At 33.0% G+C, this 19,140-nt stretch overlaps 1 protein-coding gene across 1 annotated transcript; it reads right to left on the bottom strand.

The window, feature by feature from the left end:
- Positions 1 to 10,287: 10,287 nt before the first annotated feature.
- On the bottom strand, positions 10,288 to 11,438 carry LOC125807278 ((S)-8-oxocitronellyl enol synthase ISY1-like). The gene has a single exon (XM_049486987.1). It carries the CDS (start codon positions 11,436 to 11,438, stop codon positions 10,305 to 10,307), a length of 1,134 nt encoding a protein of 377 aa, XP_049342944.1. The 3' UTR covers positions 10,288 to 10,304.
- Positions 11,439 to 19,140: the final 7,702 nt, after the last annotated feature.

Consider the following 19,140-nt stretch of genomic DNA (forward strand, 5'->3'; position numbering starts at 1 on the left):
TTTGAGATGAGGGAGGCAAATGTTCTTGAATTCATCAACCTTCGGCAAGGGAACATGAGTGTGAAGGAATATGATTTAAAGTTCACACAATTGTCTAGGTATGCTCCTACCATGGTTACTGACCCTAGGGCAAGGACAAGTAAGTTTGTTTTGGGAGTGTCCAAGATGGTAGTCAAAGAATGTCGTACTGCCATGCATATTAACGATATGGAAATTTCTCATCTAATGGTTCATGCTCAACAAATAGCAGAAGAAAAACTTAAGGGTAGATCTAGGGAGACAAAGAAGGCAAGGACCGGTGATGGTGACTTTTCACATTCAAGGTCCGATGGACGTGGTCATTCTAGGTTTTGACAAAGGTTTTCCGGAGAAGGTTCCTCCAATTCTCCTTCTAGATTCAACAAAAATAGGGTGTCTAACCCTAAACCTCAAGGAGGAAACAGTAGTGGATCTTCATTGTCTACTTGTGCTAAGTGTGGAAGGAAGCATGCGGGTAAATGCTTAGCTAGTATTGATGGTTGATATGGTTGTGGTAAGAGTGTCCATAAGATAAGGGATTGTCCAACACTTATGACTAAGGGAAGACAAGGTAGGCAAGCTCCGCCTAGTGTTTCAAGTTCAAGTAATTCAAAGAAAAAAATTCTATGCACTCCAAACTCGCTAAAAGCAAGAGGGTTCTCCCGATATGGTTATCGGTATGTTGAAAGTCTTTCATCTTGATGTTTATGTTTTGGTTAATCCTGGGTCTACCTTGTCTTTTGTGACACCATGTGTTTATAAGGATTTATATTCTTCCAGATGTGTTGTTAGACCCGTTTTCTATCTCTACTCCTATCGGTGAATCTATTATGGCTAAGAGAGTCTATAGAAATTGTCTCGTTTCCTTATCACATAGAGTCACCATTGTTGATCTTGTAGAGCTTGATATGCTAGATATTGACTTCATTCTTGGCATGGATTGGTTGCATTTTTCTTATACTTCTATTTATTAGAGAACCCGAGTGGTCAAGTTTCAGTTTCCAAATAAGCCTATCCTAGAGTGGGAAGAAGGAAATTCTATGTTGAAAGGTCTGTTTGAGTCTTGTCTTAAAGCTAGAAAGATGATTTCTAAGGGTTGCATATACCATCTAGTTAGGGTGAGGGATACAGATTCCGAAACCCCTACTCTTGATTCGGTCACGTTGTAAATGAGTTTCCAGAAGTGTTTCCAGATGATCTACCCGGTTTTTCTTCCAAAAGGGAAATAAACTTTGGTATTGACCTTCTCCTAGATACGCAACCTATCTCTATTCCTGCTTACCGAATGGCTCCCGCATAACTTAAGGAATTGAAAGATTTATTGGATAAGGGTTTCATCCGACCGAGTATCTCTCCATGGGTTGCTCCAGTTTTGTTTGTTCGAAAGAAAGATGGTTCGCTTCGTATGTGTATCGACTACCGTCAGTTGAACAAGGTTACCATTAAGAATAAGTATCCTCTCCCAAGAATAGATGATTTGTTTGACCAACTACAAGGAGCAAGTTATTTCTCTAAATTAACCTTCGGTCGGTTTATCACCAATTGAGGGTGAAGGAGGAGGATATTCTGAAAATGGCTTTTTTAAACTTGGTATGGTCATTATGAGTTTTTATTGATGTCTTATCGCTTGAATAATGCTCCGACTGCTTTTATGGATTTGATGAATAAGGTGATTAGGCAATACCGACATGTTTGTGGTTATCTTCATTGATGATATATTGATCTATTCAAGGAGTGAAGACGAGCATACCCATCATTTGATGATTGTGTTGCAAGTCCTCAAGGACCAACAACTCTTTGCAAAGTTTAGTAAATATGAGTTTTGGTTAAAGTTCGTGGCTTTTCTTGGTCACATTGTGTCCAGAAAGGGTATTAAGGTAGATCCTAAGAAGACGGAGGCGGTAAAGAGTTGTCCTAGACCTTTATCCCCTTCGAATATTAAAATTTTCTTGGGTTTAGCCGATTACTATAGAAGGTTTGTGAAAGGGTTTTTGTCGATTGCCTCTCTATTGATGGCATTGACTCAAAAGAAATCCAAATTCTTATGGTCGGAAGCTTGTGAAAGGAGTTTTCAGGAATTGAAAGATAGACTTACTTCTACTCCGGTGTTGACTTTACCGGAAGGAACCAATGAGTTTGTTGTTTATTGTGATGCTTCAAGAATTGCATTAGGATGTGTCCTTATGAAAAATGGGAAAGTCATAACCTATGCCTCAAGGAAACTTAAGGTCCACAAAAAGAACTATCCTACCCATGATCTAGAACTAGCGGTGGTTGTGTTTGCTTTGAAATATTAGAGGCATTACTTATAAGGTGTTCATGTCGATGTATTTACCAACCACAAAAGTTTGCAATATGTTTTTAATCAGAAGGATCTAAATCTTTGTCAAAGAAGGTGGCTTGATTTACTAAAGGACTATGATATGAGTGATTCTCTATGACCCCGATAAAGCAAAAGTGGTGGCAGATGCTCTTAGTTGAGTAATCAGATTTGGAAAGAAAGAGAAGCTTAGTCCCCGTTACATGGGCCAATTTCAGCTTTTGAGGCATGTTGGAAAGGTTGCTTATGAACTTGAATTACTTAATTACTTGGCATCGGTGCATCCGATGTTCCATGTCTCCTTATTGAAGAAATGTGTTGGTGATCCGACATCTATAGTTCCATTGGAGAGTCTTGGCATACAGGATAAACTTTCTTATGAAGAAGTTTCGGTTGAGATCTTAGACCGGAAAGTTAGGAAGTTGAGAAATAAAGAAATTGCTTCGGTAAAGGTTCTTTGGAGTAATCAATTAGTTAAGGGTGCTACTTAGGAGGTCGAGGCCGATACGATATCCTGTTATCCTCATCTCTTTCCCTCTGTCCCTACTCTAGCTTAAGGTATTTAGTTCCTCATGGTTTACTCTTTTGGTGCCACATGTCTTAGATATCCCCATGATTTTCTCATTTATGCATGTTCATGAAAAACTTGATTTTTTAGGGGGAAAATGAGTTAGTTGATTGATTTCTTCATGTTTATGTGCATTTGAGTATGAGTTGCATATAAACCATATAACATGATGTTTTCAACATGCTTTAGCTTGGAGTTGTTGTTTCCTCCTCGGATATGTGTATTTATATGATTATATTCATGTTGGGCTGCTAGGTCTAGTTCCTACCTTCCTTATGATGTTTTGAATCTCATTCGAGGACGAATGTTACCAAGGGGGAGATATTGTAACACCTCGGATCAGAGAAAGGCTAAAAAGGGATAAGAGGGAAAGTTAAGAGCCCAAAAATGGACCATGGAACACTTCACGGAGCCCTAGACGGGCCGTGTAGAGGACCACGGTCCGTTTAGTCGCTCGTGGTAAGTTCCAAAGCCTACCGAATCAGGTGTCATTCCCACAGCACCTAGACGGCCCGTGGTGAGCTTAACGGCCCATTAAGCGAGTCGTACAAGTCACCTAATGGTAGGCTGTCATCCTAGGCCACTAGAAAATGACCACGAACATCTAAACAGTCCGGGAATGGGTTTTATCAGACTTAGAGATTAGGGTTAACTTCAAACAACCATATCTTTTAGCACAAAATTAGTTAGGTATCCCATGACTTATCAAATTAAAGATATCTGAATCTTCTTTCCAACACCACAAAGTTTGCCTAATTCCAAACTCAGAGTAAAATATTATTTTTGAAACAGTGAAGCCCTATCAGGCAGAATTTCTTCACGGCCCATTAGACAGGCGGCCCGTGGTGGTCTAAACGAGCCGTTTAGGCCTCCTTAAAGTCAGTTCGGCAGTTTTTAAGTCAGGGGCTATTGGGTCTTTTCCCAATTATTTTAACTCAATACTATGTCGTTTTACCCTTTACCCAAAGCCCTATATAAGGATTTTTTACCCCAAAAATCACCCAATTCAATTCGTTCTCTCAACTTTCCAAAACAAGAACTACTTCATCCTCCCCAAATATTTCTTTATCTAAGAAAGAAGAATAAGTCAAGTTAGGGTTTTGGGATTAAGTCTAAAATTCACCATGGCTTGTGGGCTTTGAACTCTAAGGTATGATAGTCTTCATCTATGGGGCTCTTTCCTCCATAGAGTTCCTAAATTCTCCAACTTACAAAGTTAGAAATCCCCAATTGAAGTTAGGGTTTTCTTCCATGTCATGGGTTCCTTTCAATGTTTATATAGTTGGTTGTTTTATGAACTATTATGAATGAATTGAGATAATTCCATGTTTTTAAGATGAATCCCCGTGAATCCATGCATAACCCATTTTCTAAGCTATGATGATAATGTGGGTTTTGAACTATTAAAGATGAGTATGCATGTTCTTTATGAAAGTGATGAAAATGATTTAAGATTGCTTTGAGAAAGAATCATATATGTTATAGTTGTTGTGAAAAGTTTTCTCACATACTACTCAGTACATGCATGTGAAAGGGTTTCCTCACATAAGGATTCTTAGAGTTGAAAGGTTTTCTCAACTAGCTTTGAATCAAGTCATAGGAGCTATTCTAAAGAAAACTAGCTTGGCTTGGCTATTTGATGTGACTTCCATGAATGAAAAGTCAGGTAAAGAATTATGACTATTCCGTGGGATTTATGCTTAGCACCGAGATGATGTTGAGATGGAAGTGCTCTCATAGCTAGTGGTCAGGTTTTTAGTAGCAATCTCCTTATCCCATACCTATGTGCCCCCATAGGATGATTGTCTTAGATAGACATTAGCTAGTGGATCCACGTACGCTAGAAGTTACGGTTCTTTCCTTGGCAAGTAAGGACACCCCTTTTCGGTGTGGGGCAGACACCGGATTCCATATTATAACTCACATGGTCTCTATGTCGGTTAAGTTTAATTCCCACACTAATGATGAACTAAGGCTACTTCAAGAAGTAACAAAATATGAGTTTTACTTGCATTTAACCATGATTACTATGATTTTGTCTAACCTGTTTCTTATGGTATTAACTTGGTCTTTGCATGACATGAAAGGTCCTTTTTAGCATGATTTGATAACTCTATGCATTGCTATCATACTTGGTACATTTTTGTACTGATGCATACTCTTGCCTACATTGTTTCTCAAATATAGGGTCTGATACTCCGATTCCGCATCCCCGTGGCTAGTGGACACTTTGGTTATACTGAGTAGCGGTGAGTCCTCATGTTCCGAGGACCGATCCTTTCATTATTTTCAGTCTTCACTTTTTGGATGTGGTACGTGATGTTAGGGTTACATCCCGATCACTCTTGATGTAATAGATGGTTTTTGAGACCATGTAGACTTCCGCTTCGTTTTTAACAAACTTTTTATGATATGAATTGTTGTTTAAAATCTCTTCATTTTCTATTATCTTGTTTATGCATGCTAAGTGGTTTGTGTAGGGCCTCTCGAGGTCTTATACGCCATGTTACGCATAGGATATACTTTGGGTCGTGACATCCATGAGCGGCATGTACGGGTTGCACATGATTTAACCGCACATGGAATGTGAGTCATGGTTGAGACACTGGACTTTCAGAAATTGCCAAGCCTTAGATCCAGTTATGCGAGCCACCAGCATGGTCCGTGATTAGGAACACGAGTCGTAGTTGGCCTCGTAGACTTAGCCTTCAGAAAGTTGAAAATTATTTACTTGGAAAGAACAAAGACAAATGATAGGTCATATAAAGTTCTACGACTCGTGGAATTGTGATCATGGTGTGCCCTTAAAGACTTCCTATTTTTGGTAATTGGTATATGGTTGGAAAGTATGAGCATAAAAGGAAACACGATCCATACTTGACATTCGTGGTTCAAGGTCCGGAGACCCAGACCTATTCTCCAAACTCGATGTATGAAGGGTTTCTACAAGTCGTGGAAAGGAGTACAAATCGTAGATGGAGACTTGTCGTTTCTTGTCAGAGACTTGGACTTTCAGTAAAGGAATCCACGAGTGGACAGTATAGTTTGTGGATGGTTGTACGAACCATAGATGGACGTCCGTAGACGGCTTCTGTCAGCCTAAGTGTGATTATTTTAGTCTTTTCTCACCCCTTCTAAGTCTAAACCTCAATGGTTTTACACCTAATTAAGGTCATTTTTAAGTTTAGTTCGACCCTAATACTCCCATAAGAATTCCCAAGACTTAGAGAAAGGATTAAAAAGGATAAATCTAGGATTTTCAAGCATCTTCTTCAAGATTCTTCGAGAACTTTGTTCTTCCTGGTATGTAACGCTACTCAAAGTCGAACTAAGTTCATCCTCACGCCCATCATCTAAATTCAGTCAACAAGAGTTACATATAGGGTTTTACCCAAAGTTTCCATGAATTCTGAACTTGGTTCTATCTTCTTGTTTTGAATTCTGATTTCTTATGATCGAGACTATGATAGTTGATGTATCTGATTCTTGAATTGTTGTTTATGCTTACTTTCTCACATGAACTCTATTTAGTTGAGAATTATTGAAAGCTTTTGCATAGTTACTTTCATCCATTAACTTCAGAATTAAAGTAAGTCCAAGTATTTTAAGTTATCATTTGAGAAGAGTTTCAAGGGAACTAATGGTTCAAAATGTATTATTTTGTATTGAGAAAATCATTTCGAACTTGAGAAGAGCATAAATAGTTCATAAGAAGTTTTAGTCAGTAAACTGAAGATTAATTTTCCCTAAAGAGGGCCTTTTGAGTATTAACTCAACACAATTATTGTTATTATTATTATATGAGTATTATTGCATATTTTGGGAGTAGTATTGAACACCATTTTTGGTTAAAGTTAAGACAACTCAACACCCATAAACTGCACCACTGACGTAGATAAAATTGTGTCGTTAGTTCGGGCGACTCCTCACCAACCTTGCTGAGGGCTTTCAGATAGATTCGTAAGTTGAGTTTTTCGTCCTATGCTTCGGCAAAGTATATGACGATTTTGGCAATGTGAAAAAGACGTTGTATCATCACGAGGCTCATAGTTATAGTTGTCGGTTAGAGAAACTCTCCAAGAAAGAAAAGTATAGTATTTTAATGTTTTTCTATTATTGCACACCTCATTGTGAAGCTTTAATGATTATACTTCATACTCATGCTTTACTTTCGGTCAGATTCAGTTCCTTTTTTCAATTCAATTGGTTATACCATACCATAAACTTCATATACTGACGCCATTCGATGCTATATCATTTTAAGATACAAATACAGGTGTTCAGAATCATCAATAGATGCTCTATTGGGATCACTATTTGTTAACTTTTGGTTAGGCCTCCTTGCTTTCGAAAGATTCCAGCCTTTATGCTTTATTAGTATCTTTAAGGTAGCCTTGAGTCTGGTCTCATCACCTATCTTCAGTCAAGTAAAGGCTTCATAGATAGACAAAGTTATAGAGTTGATTTAGTTTTCCCTTCTCAGATGTTTTGACTAATTCTATTATTTATAGTCAGTATTTTTAGACAGTTGAATTCAATTTGTTATTTTAAATGCTTATGATTTTAAGTTTATGTATGCATGTGTTTAGTTTACCGCTAAGTAGGCGGTCACGCCAAGGGTTTGTTTGAGGACCAACAATAGTTTCTGAGTGTCAGCCACGTCTAGGTGTAGGCTTGGGGTATGACACTTATCACTTAGACATATTATATTAACGTGCTCTTTAGGTTCACGTCAGATGACATTTATGTACAACTTATGAGTGTGCACAAGTAGACATTTAAACTTGTATAAAGTTGAACAAATAGAGACATGTGTCGTACAAATAACATAATGTGTCCTACATGACATAATGCTAATTAGTTTGAGTGTAGCTCACGTGAATTGTCATGTAGAACGTGTGTGCATATTTGTTCAACTTTATATAAGTTAAGGTGTTTACTTGTGCACACCCGAATTTGAAGGGTGTAGATGACAGTTGAAGCCAAGTTAAAATGACATGTTTATGTAGTTATGACAATCTATTATTCTCTATTATCTATGTAGATAAATGAATTTTGATTGTCATTAATGATTTTTAAAAAAATTGTAATTTAAAATTTATTTACAATATATGTTGTTTTGTTCATTTATTTCATTATAGAACGACATTAAATTATATACTCAAACAATTTAATTTATATATATATATATATATATATTAAAATAAAAATATTTATGATTTTAAAACTAGTATATAAAAAAAGAAGAATGTTGATAATGTAAGGGTATAATAGATATTTAAAAGTTATAATTAGGAAAAAAGGATGGGGGGATGATTATGTCTCAGAGTTGAATGGGGCAGCCGTTTGATTTTAAAAGTAAAGTTTGGGGGTGTAAATGATTTTCATCCTAAATTATATACTCAATCAATATTTTTTTCCTTTTCTTTTTTGGACGACTAATACTGTTTTAATTTAAAAAGTGTTATATAGATTAATGTAAGGGTATAATAGACATTTTGAAAAGTCAACTAGGAAGGGGGGTGGGAGGAGAGAGAGAATGATTATTTCCTAAAGTTGAGGGGGGAGTTTAATTTTTAAAGTAAAGTTTGAAGGTACGTGACTTTCACCCTATATACTATTGACTATGTGTTTAGATATAGTAATTATAGAACAATTGTTTATTCAATTTTAATAAGTGGAACAACCCTTTTGATATTGGTGAGCTTATAGGGAAAGAATTCGGGTGCTAAAATATCTGGGTTGGTGAGTTAAAAATTTCAATCTAAGCTAAGCTTGGGTTAAATTTGAGCAAGATGGGGTCTAGGGCAATTTGGGAAAGGATTGGATAAGATGTCTATGTTGAAGCTAGTCACCCTCTTAGCTAAGACGTTAAGGAGTCCATATGACTTTTTGAAATTAAATTCAGATAAGTAGAAATCTTGATATCGAACTTGACGTGAAGTGATTGGTTTGGAATTTCAATGTTTGAAGGTGTGTTGCGAAATGACATTTTTGGGAGGATTTTTCAGATTGTGACCCGTGCCACCTGCTATAGCGATTGTCACACCTCTACAGCGACTGTATTAATTCTCGTTATAGCGGGCAGTTTCGCTACGGCGGCGACGTTGTAGCAGGATCGGGCTGCTATGACGGGGTAAGTCAGTTTAAATGTAGAAAATGTCCCAAAATCGTCTATTCATATGAAAAAATATTTCGGGGAAGTGCAGAAGCAACTTACGGAACTTCTTAACTTGGTGTTTCAATTTTTAGTCCTTAAAATCTATAGTTGTAGCTTTAGGGAAGGGTTTAGCTTGACTTAAGGTGAACAACCTGGTATGTAAAGACGGTTGACTATTGAAACTCTTAGGGTGTGTTTGGTATGAAGGAAAATATTTTCGGAAAATGTTTGCCAATTTTCTCATGTTTGGTTGGGCTAAATGTTTTCCAAATCAACTCATTTTCCTCAAATTTAAGGAAAATGACTTCCCTTCTAAACTTAAGGAAAACATTTTCCAAAACTCTCTTCCAACTTCAAATTACAATTATTTTTTTGTTGAAAAAATCAATTTATTTTAAAATATATTTTCAACTTCAAATTTTTATTTTTTCATCCCGATCCTCGATCACCCACCCCCTCTCCGGTCACACCCCCCAAAAAAAATTGAGTTTGTTTTTAAAAAATATTTACAAATTCAAAATTTCATTTTTTCACCCTACCCTCGACCCCCCACCCACCCACCCCTAACCCCCCCCCCCCCAAAAAAAAATTAAGTTTGTTTTTAAAAAATATTCTCAACTTTAAAATTTCATTTTTTCATCCTACCCTTGACCCCCGCCCACCCACCTCCTACCACCCCCCCCCACCCCCAAAAAATAATTTTAAGTTTGTTTTTCAAAAATTCAATTTTTCACCCCTACCCTCGACCCCCCTACCACCCCCCACCCCCCAAAAAAAATTGAAGTTTGTTTTTAAAAACTATTTTCAATTTCAAAAATTATTTTCTACTCTAGTAAAAATAAAAGATATTTTTCATTCATAAATCAAATACTAAAAAAAATTTCCGGAAAATTTTTTCTACTCCACCAACCAAACATGAGAAAATAAGTCAAAAATCAACTTGTTTTCCAAGAAAACATTTTCCTTCATACCAAACACACCCTTAAACGTTTATAAAACGTTTGTTCATGATTATATACCCGTAATTCGCTAATGTAATCATAAAATTAATAGTTATAAATAAATTTAAATAACAATCAAAATAAACATGATATTTAAACTAACAATAGAATCAATACATGGTTAACAACCATCCGAACAAGATTGGATGACCATAATGAAACCAACATGAGGGATCTGACTAACTGAGTCAACCTTTCTGAAACATTGTTTTCACACATAACAAATCCCAAAACTAATTAAGGAACAATTTTGCAAGCTTTTATCTTATAAATCCATGAGATGAAGGCATTTTTGGAGTTCCGAAAACCCAAAAAACCATGTTCCTTGCTCTTATTCATAGTATCCAATGGACACTCTTCATTGAGAACAAGATCAACAAACCACCAACCTCCAATCTCCTCCAATTTACTTTCTACCAATCCATTCTCCTTCACAATCCCATCCCAAATTTGTCCTTTGTCCTTCATCATCTCCTCAAGTGTCCATCTCTTATTTTCATCAAATTCTTCAATTTCCACTTCAAACTCCTCAGCTAAACCCTCCCACAAATGCTTCCACTTGAACACATCCCCATTGCTTACATTAAATGCTTCATTCTTTGCGTTTGGATCCACTGATGCCCATATGTGCTGCTCCGCGATTAAATCTGCATCTGAACAAATTGAATACCCATCCCACGCAGATTTAGTGCCTGGAAATCTCAACGGCAACCCCTCGTGTTTACATATAGTTGCATAAATACAAAGAGTTCTAATAATGTTCATTATACTATACGGTGAAAATCCAAAAATCAACCCAGGCCTATGAATTGACCATGTTAATCCTTCTTTTTTCTTCACCTCCTCAAATAAGATATCCTCCTGGGTGTAATAGAAAATGGTTACGGGTAAACGGGGCAAACCCTCGTGATATGGGGTATCATGGGCTACTTTTCCGAACAATTCAAATGAACCATGATAGTGTTTTAGACCAGTTTGCAAACAAATGTGGGACAAACTGGGGCAATTGGGTATAATAGCATCGAGCACATTTTGAAACATTTTCCCATTGATTTCACAGTTTTCAACCTCTGTTGGCCGATTCGCCCAAGTAACATAGAAAACGTGAGTAACATCATTGAGAAGAGTGAGTCTAGATTGGGCTTCTTCTTTATTCGATATGTCACACTGGATATACTCAATAGGATGGTCGACATTCCACGATGGTCTAGGGCGGCGTGCAACACCGTAGACCTTCCAAGGACCGCCAGGAGTATCGGCACAAGGGAGGATCTCGGCGAGACTATTACCGACGATGCCAGTCACTCCGATGATTAGAGCAACACTTTGAAAATTTTGTGGATCATCTTCTTCAATTTTTTTCTGGGTCATTAAAAATTATGTTAGATATTTACTAACCGTCAATTCTAAAACACTACTCATATTTTTCCTAGATTAAATTTCAGAAATGCGAGTAACTACATATAGCATTGTTTTGTCTTATTTATTCATTATAAAATATAATCAAATGAAGTCTCCTCCTACAATATAAAATTGGCAATGTATTTACCAATAAATTATATTATGCAACTTTATTATTTCAATGAATATATAAATTTATTTATGTACATTTATATAATACTCTCTACAAAAAAAAAAAACAATTTAACCCGTAAGAAAAACTATCAATCATTTAGGTAAACAACATTTTTTATAGTACAATAATGTTTCAATCGTTCTATATTTTATACTCTTGATTAATTCGAATTTATAATGAATAAATAAAGGCAAAATGATTAGATATATAATTACTTGCATTTATATATTTAGGAAATTTACTCATGGCAATTTTTTTAAAAAAATATATATATTTAGAAAAAATATAATGTATATCTAGAATTGTGGAATCATAAAAATCTTTTGAAAGAAAATATATGAAAGTAGTTAATTATTTTAATAATTATGGTTAGAATTTATTCTAATTAATTAAGTTGTAGCCGTTCAATTAAATATATGTTATGTGTCATCAATTCAAGTAGGAACTATGGGAAATAAAGAGAAAATAAATTGAAAGTAATTAACTCCAATTTAAACTAATTTTTAAAATAGAAAAGGGTCAAATATACCCTATATATCTCTCTCATCTTACGTTAACATATATATACCTTTAACTTTAATGTACAGACATAGTACAACTTCAGAATCAAATTATTCTCCCAAAATTTTTATACTGGAGCTTTCGTAGTGGTTGAGTGATGATTTAAATGGAAATTTAAATAAAGAAGACAACTATAAAAATAGGTTTGGTTCAAACTTTGTCATTATTCGGTATATATAAATGGATTAAAATAATAAATAGATGGTTTCAAAGGAATTGGGTTATTTAAACGGAGAAGGGTCATATTTATTCCGGTACTATTTAACATAGTTTAAATATGTACTTCGTTATACTTTTGGGCCAAATACACCTACCATTATACTTTGGGCCAAATATACCCCTCATCCGTTAAAACATTGAATCTCAATCTTAGAATAGACAGATGGAGGGTTGACATTGATTTGAAGGACCCATATTTTTTTGTCTCAGCCAACACCCACTTCCCCTGCTTTCTTGCCCAAACCCATTTATAAACAAACAAAACCACAACGAGTTGTTTGTAAAAAATATTTAGCTTCCTGCATTACATGAAAATTGGTTTATATAATTAATGTTTTCATTTATTTTGCCTATCAAAAATATAAAATATTGGAAAAAAAGTTACAAATTTTTAAAAATAGTTTACTGTGTGTTGTTCTTATAATTGGACTTTCTTATTGAATAAGCAAATAAAAGCACAATTCTTTCAACGAATTGTCTTGGTTTGATTCTAAAATTTGTGAAAGTTCAATTGATGTGGTGCTTGAAATTTGATTTATTTGAATTGACGCGTTAAACATGTAATGCACATTGGGTGGAGAAGTTGGAAACAAAATTGTTGGATCTTTGACCTTCAAATTTGTGATAGGAAGTTGTTGTAAATCAATGGATTATTGAAAATTATTTGGATTATTCTTTTTTAAGCTGAGATTTTCTCTTGCTTAGTATGATTCAGCTGAATTCATTTTTAGGTTCTACAAATTTGACAATGAGCTTGAAAAATAAAATTCAAATTCTCCAGTTCTTCATCGTTGATACTTGACTCATCGAAATTTCAATTAATTTCTGAGATTTGTAAGTGTCGTGTGTGTTCAGATGTTGAGAATCATCAACTTAGATGAATATGACATTACTTCATTGTTGTCTGTTGATATGAGAAGCCTTACTTGGGTTGAATTATGAGTTATTTTAGATGTTGTCTAGGACAAAAAGATATGGGTCCTTCAAGTTAATCACAATCCTTCACTTTTCTATTCTAAGATTAGGATTCAAAGTTTTAACGAATGAGGGGTATGTTTGGCCCAAAGTATAACGATAAGGGTATATTTGACCCAAAAGTATAACGAAGCGCATATTTGAACTATTTTGGATAGTACAGGGATAAATATGACCCTTTTCCGTTGTTTAAAATAAAGGGTGGTTTGATTCTTAAGCTGCAAATGTTCATTCCTTAAAATTAGGGTATATATTGTATAGATACTAAATACTGGATCTGTGCTAGCACAGGCCCAATCTATGTTATTTGGTTGTTTTAATTTATATGACACAAATATAATTTGGTATAATTTGAAGAGTCAGTTAAATTTTAATATGTAAATGTTTTAAATTGTTAATTATTGTGATTTATAATATATATATATATATATATATATATATATATATATATATATTAAATAATAGTATTTTATTCTCTTTGCTTCAATTATGTGGCACTAATAAAATTTTGAGAAACAATCAGACTCTTTATATGTGTTAAATATTTTAAGTCGTTAATAATTTATAGTACTTTTTGTGTAATTTTCAAATAATGTATATCAGTTTTCTTATCTCAATTTATGTGGCACATATATATTTTTAAAGTGATTTACAATACTTTTTACGTCATTTCAAACAATACAATTAATGTTTTCTCTCCATTTTTTGTGACACTAATAAAATTTCAAGAGTCAATTAAATTTATTATATTTTATATTATTAATTATGAAATAATTTAATTTTTTTTATTAAAAAAATTAATATATGAAAACTAAAGAAATAAGACTAATAAATTTAAAGACTATAACTTTTGAAACTCCCTATTATAAGTTATTAATTATACAACAATTAAATAGGAAGTATATAAGAAAATGAAGTGCCGGCACACAAAAGTCATCGAAAGATAAAGGAGAAAGGCTGACACATATGTGAAGGAAAATGCAAGACGTATACTAAAATAAATCGGAAAAAGGTCTGAAAAATGCGGTCGAAATTATTGTTACGATATCAAATTTTATGGAGAATCTTTTAATTCCTGCACTATTTAATATTGTATTTTAAAGGTATATATGTGCTCATGTGAACACATTACTATTTATAATGATGCAATATTTATGATGTCCACGTGGATACATATATACTTTTAAAATACACTATTAAATAGTGCAGAGGGGTAAAAGATTATTTCCAAAGTTCGATATCGTAACAATAATTTCGATTAAAGTTCGAATATATTTCAGACCTTTTTTCCAAAATTTTTTTGAAAATAGTATGATTTTTTTTGTCCACAATGGATAAGGTACATGCATAGAAAAATAAAGGGGGAAAAAATATAGATTTCCCCTTGAATTTATTTCGAAGAGTCAGTTACACGCTTAAACTATCATTACGATCAATTACACATCTTTATTACTTAAAAATGAATTTAATATCACCCTGAAACATGAAACACCACTCTAAAGTATGTGGTGTATTACACTCGCTGTTAAATCAGCGTCATGTCAGAAATTATAATTTTTTATATCATTTTTATTTTTATTTTTCTTTATTAATTAACTTTACTTTTGTTAACCATATTTTACACTAATTAATCCCAAGGGCGGCTCAAACCCGATGGTGGCCTAAGGCCAAACTCAAACTAGAGATTTTAAAAAAATTATAAATATTTTTATTTTAAATCTATTTATATTTTTTTTTTTAGATGCAAAGTTGTTAATAATTTTTATGTAGCCAATCTCTTCTAATAATTCTTTTTCAATTGACAATATAGCCAAACTACTTAATCTTTCTTGAGACATTGTCGATCTTAAATAAGATTTTATTATTTTTAATTTTTAAAAATTTCTTTCAGTTGAGGCGACTGTTACGGGAATTGTTAACATTATTCGATAAGCAATGTAAGCATTTGGAAAAGAATCAAGTCTTTTTATTTGATTGAGTATCTCAATTAGAGTATTGTCTTCTACTTTTATGATTTTCCTTAACACTTTTAATTCAGAAAATAAGTCTAAACCATCAATATCATAGTGAGTATTATGTTTTAAGGAACATTCAAGATTAAGACAATGTTTTTTTAAAATTCTCATCATCAAATGATCTCAATTTCTTCCCACTAAATAGAAAACCAAAAATATTTTCATATACTTCAAATTGTTCAAATCTATTTTGAAGTGAAAAGACGGCTTGGTCTACTATGTATAAGAAGTAATCAACTCTAAATGATTCGGGCTGCTGCAATATATTTTTCTCCAAATTTAAAATATAAATTATCAATAGAACAAGTAAAATTCTTAAACTTTGAATAAGAGAGATGTAAGATTAGAATTTAGAGAAGAGAAGTGAGAATAAATAGAAGAGAGGAAGGGAGGAGGATAGAATTATAAATATAAAATTAGAAAAAAAATAACTTGTACATTAAGAAAAAAGTACACAACTTTTTATTGGAAAGTTAAAAAGTCATAGTCATAACTCATATATATCACTTCAGCCATTTGCATTTTTTTCCCAGCCATTTGCATTTTTTTTCCAGCCGTTTGCATTTGTTATTTGTATTCATTCTAATTTTTTTAAAATTTAATCTTACCTAATTAACTAAAAAATGGGCCCCCCTAAAATTGGGGGCCTTAAGCCAAGGACTTTTCCTTAAGCTTAACCAGCCGCCCCTGATTAATCCCTAATTAATTATTTAAAATCTCTAATAATTATACTCCCTCCGTCCCTATTTACTTGTCCATATTTCCTTTTTTAATTGTCCCTATTTAGTTGTTCATTTTGACAAATCAAGAAATGACAACAAATTTTTTCCTATTATACCCTTATTTACACTTCTTGAAAATTGTAAAAGTGCATGTTGTTTCCCTCCAATTTATTTCACTTTAATTCAAATAAGTGGTTGTAATTTTGAAGTGAAAAGTTGTCATAAGGGTAAAATTGTAACTTAACTGTGCTAATCATTGTTGTCTTAATCTGTGTGCCATTTCTAAAGTGGACAACTAAAAAGGGACGGAGGGAGTATCTTCTTTATCACTAAATCTCACCCACTTCATCTCTCATCCTACCAGAAAAATCATGGCCGGCAACTTTCACTATCAGTTATTTATTCTTTGTTTTAAAGTCAAATCGAATCGTGTTGCAGTGCTTGTTTTTCTATATTCTTCCCGATTAGAAACACTATTGTTCAATTTTTGGTCATGTTGTTCAGGAAGATCTCTAGATTTTTTTTTAATTGATCATAATTCCAAAGAACAATATCAGTTTAGGCATGTTCAGGTTCTTTAAATGCTTAAGGATTATAAATTAGTTTAGTTTTTTTCCTGTATGGGAATATAGTATACAAAATACCGTCTGTAAAGATATTCAATCCACCGATACTATTTGAATCTGACTTGTGCAGACTTCAGTCAGAGAAATTTCTGATGGAGCATTATGAAGTGCTCTTTCTGTTTCATTCCTCAACATTTATCTCTCTTCCTCTCTTTTTCTTTTATTCAACAAGTAACAATTTTGATAATTTTGATTTTTTTAATGGGTGGTGTGTGAAGATGAAGAGGATAATTGATGGGTGTGAAGAAGAAGAAGAGGGTGGGGTGTGAAGAAGAAGAGGGTGGAGTGGGGAAGGAGGATTTTTAATTTTTAATTTTTTTTACTTTAGTTTTTATTTATGACACTCATCTTCTTAATTTATTTTTTATTTTTTTGCCACGTCAATTTTAGGGGTAAATTAATTCACTCTTAAATAATAAATGTGTGTAATAGATCGTCATAATATTTTAATCATATAACTGATTTTTCGAGATAAGTTCAAACGGCAACCTATGTCTTTTCCCAAAAATAAAGTGCAATAGAACTAAAACAAATAATTTTTGAAGTACCAAAAATACCCCCAATTTGTAAGCTAACAGCACAGGGAGAACTGCTTCTGAAGCCTCTTTTTAATATAATAAGACATGGAAATCCGTGCTAGCATGGACTCAATATATATTATTTTTTTCCAATCTCAATTTATATAGCATCATAGAAATTTAGAGAATATACCAAGTTTATATTATTTTATATTTATCTTTAATTATTAATTAATGTAATTTATATGATAATGTTTTTTAATATAATTTTCAAATAATATAAATCGACTTTACTCTTTTTAATAGTATCACATGTATATTTCATTTTTAAAAAGTTAGTCTTTGAAGTTTTTTATTTCACCACTAATATATTTTGTAGATAAAATATCGTCAGGGAGTAATTAACATTTTAAGAAATTAAGAAAGAAATTGAATAGCCAATTTTGGGAGAAATGTTATTCAAAGTACTAAAGATTAAAAAAATTCGGGTTAATTTTGATTAATTTGGGGATTTCTATCCATAGAGGGGTAAAAATGATAAATTTATTAACGGCGAGGATAAAAATAACTCTACTTTAACGATAAGAACATAGTTAACTAATAAACCAAAATTAAGAGGTATTTTTGACCCTTTCCCCTTAAAGAAAAATGTTAGCTGATTTCTTGTATCCAGCACTAGAAAGGTACACTAACATCATTCATTTGGTAAAATAATCATAAAGCTACTAATATTGAAATACCTAAATAGCCCCTATGTGGACAAGCATGTCAACCAATAATGATATTATCATCCTAAAATATACTACCATCTTTATTTTCAAAAAAAGTAATACATCAAAAAAGACTATTGCATAATTTTATAAAAACTAGATCCATATAATAGTAACTACATACTATGACAAATTTGTTTTCACTTTGCTTAAAACTTTTAAATTTTGAAAAAAAGCAAAGGAAATCTTGGAATCAAATGGAGCATATTATATTAAAGCAAGATTTTAGAGAGAAAAAAGAAAGAAGAATTACCTTGGCAGCACCAATAGCACCAGACCACCACCAGCTCATGTTATACAATGGAGATTTTCTTATTTATTTTTTCTAACTCAACAATAATGATGGTTGTTGAAAAGTTTGGGGCATAGAGGGACTATAAATAGACATAAAGAAAAGGTGCAAAGATCTATCCAATTGTCAAAAGTATCTTTCTTCTGGAAGGACCATTATTCTTATTAGGGATACTAATGAGGCGAGGTGGGTTGAGCTTAATCCGTAAAAAAAATTAATCTGTTTCATTTTGTTTTGCATAATTTTTTTTTATTTTCAACTCTCTTTACTCTGCCTCGCATAAATCGTCCCACATGAACTTGTCTCGTATAAATTTTTGAATATTTATCTTTTTTAATTAAGTTTAATGCTAAAAATAAAATTTATATTAAAAAAATCATTTCTCATTATGTTGTATTGATTTAATAGATAATAATTTAAAATGTTATTGTTTAAAGGTCAATTGGGAAGGAAATTGTATTAGGTTTTACTGAACTATTTTTATTTACTATCTTGAATATCTTAGTAACTTAAAGAAATTATCTTAATAAATAATGTTTTATTACTCTTATAACATGTAAAAAATGAAAATTAAGTTTGAACTCACATAAAATCGTATAGACACGCAACCCACCCCGCCCCACATTAGTTTATAAAAAAATCACTTCAATCCGCCCCGCATCCCACCCGCCCACATAACCTTTAAACCGCCCCATCCTACCTAGCCTTAAAATCGCCCCACTTAGTGGCGTAACCAAAAATTTTACGAAGGGTATCTAAAAATTTCATAGCTAATAAAAATAATTTAATGAATGAGTAC

This window comes from Solanum verrucosum, unplaced genomic scaffold, assembly GCF_900185275.1.
Source record: "Solanum verrucosum unplaced genomic scaffold, falcon-dt-bn FXZP01000153.1, whole genome shotgun sequence".
Classification (NCBI taxonomy): Eukaryota; Viridiplantae; Streptophyta; class Magnoliopsida; order Solanales; family Solanaceae; genus Solanum; species Solanum verrucosum.

Coding starts and splice junctions, on each gene's coding strand:
- LOC125807278 (XM_049486987.1), bottom strand. CDS start 11,438: ATGACCCAGAAAAAAATTGAAGAAGATGATCCACAAAATTTTCAAAGT.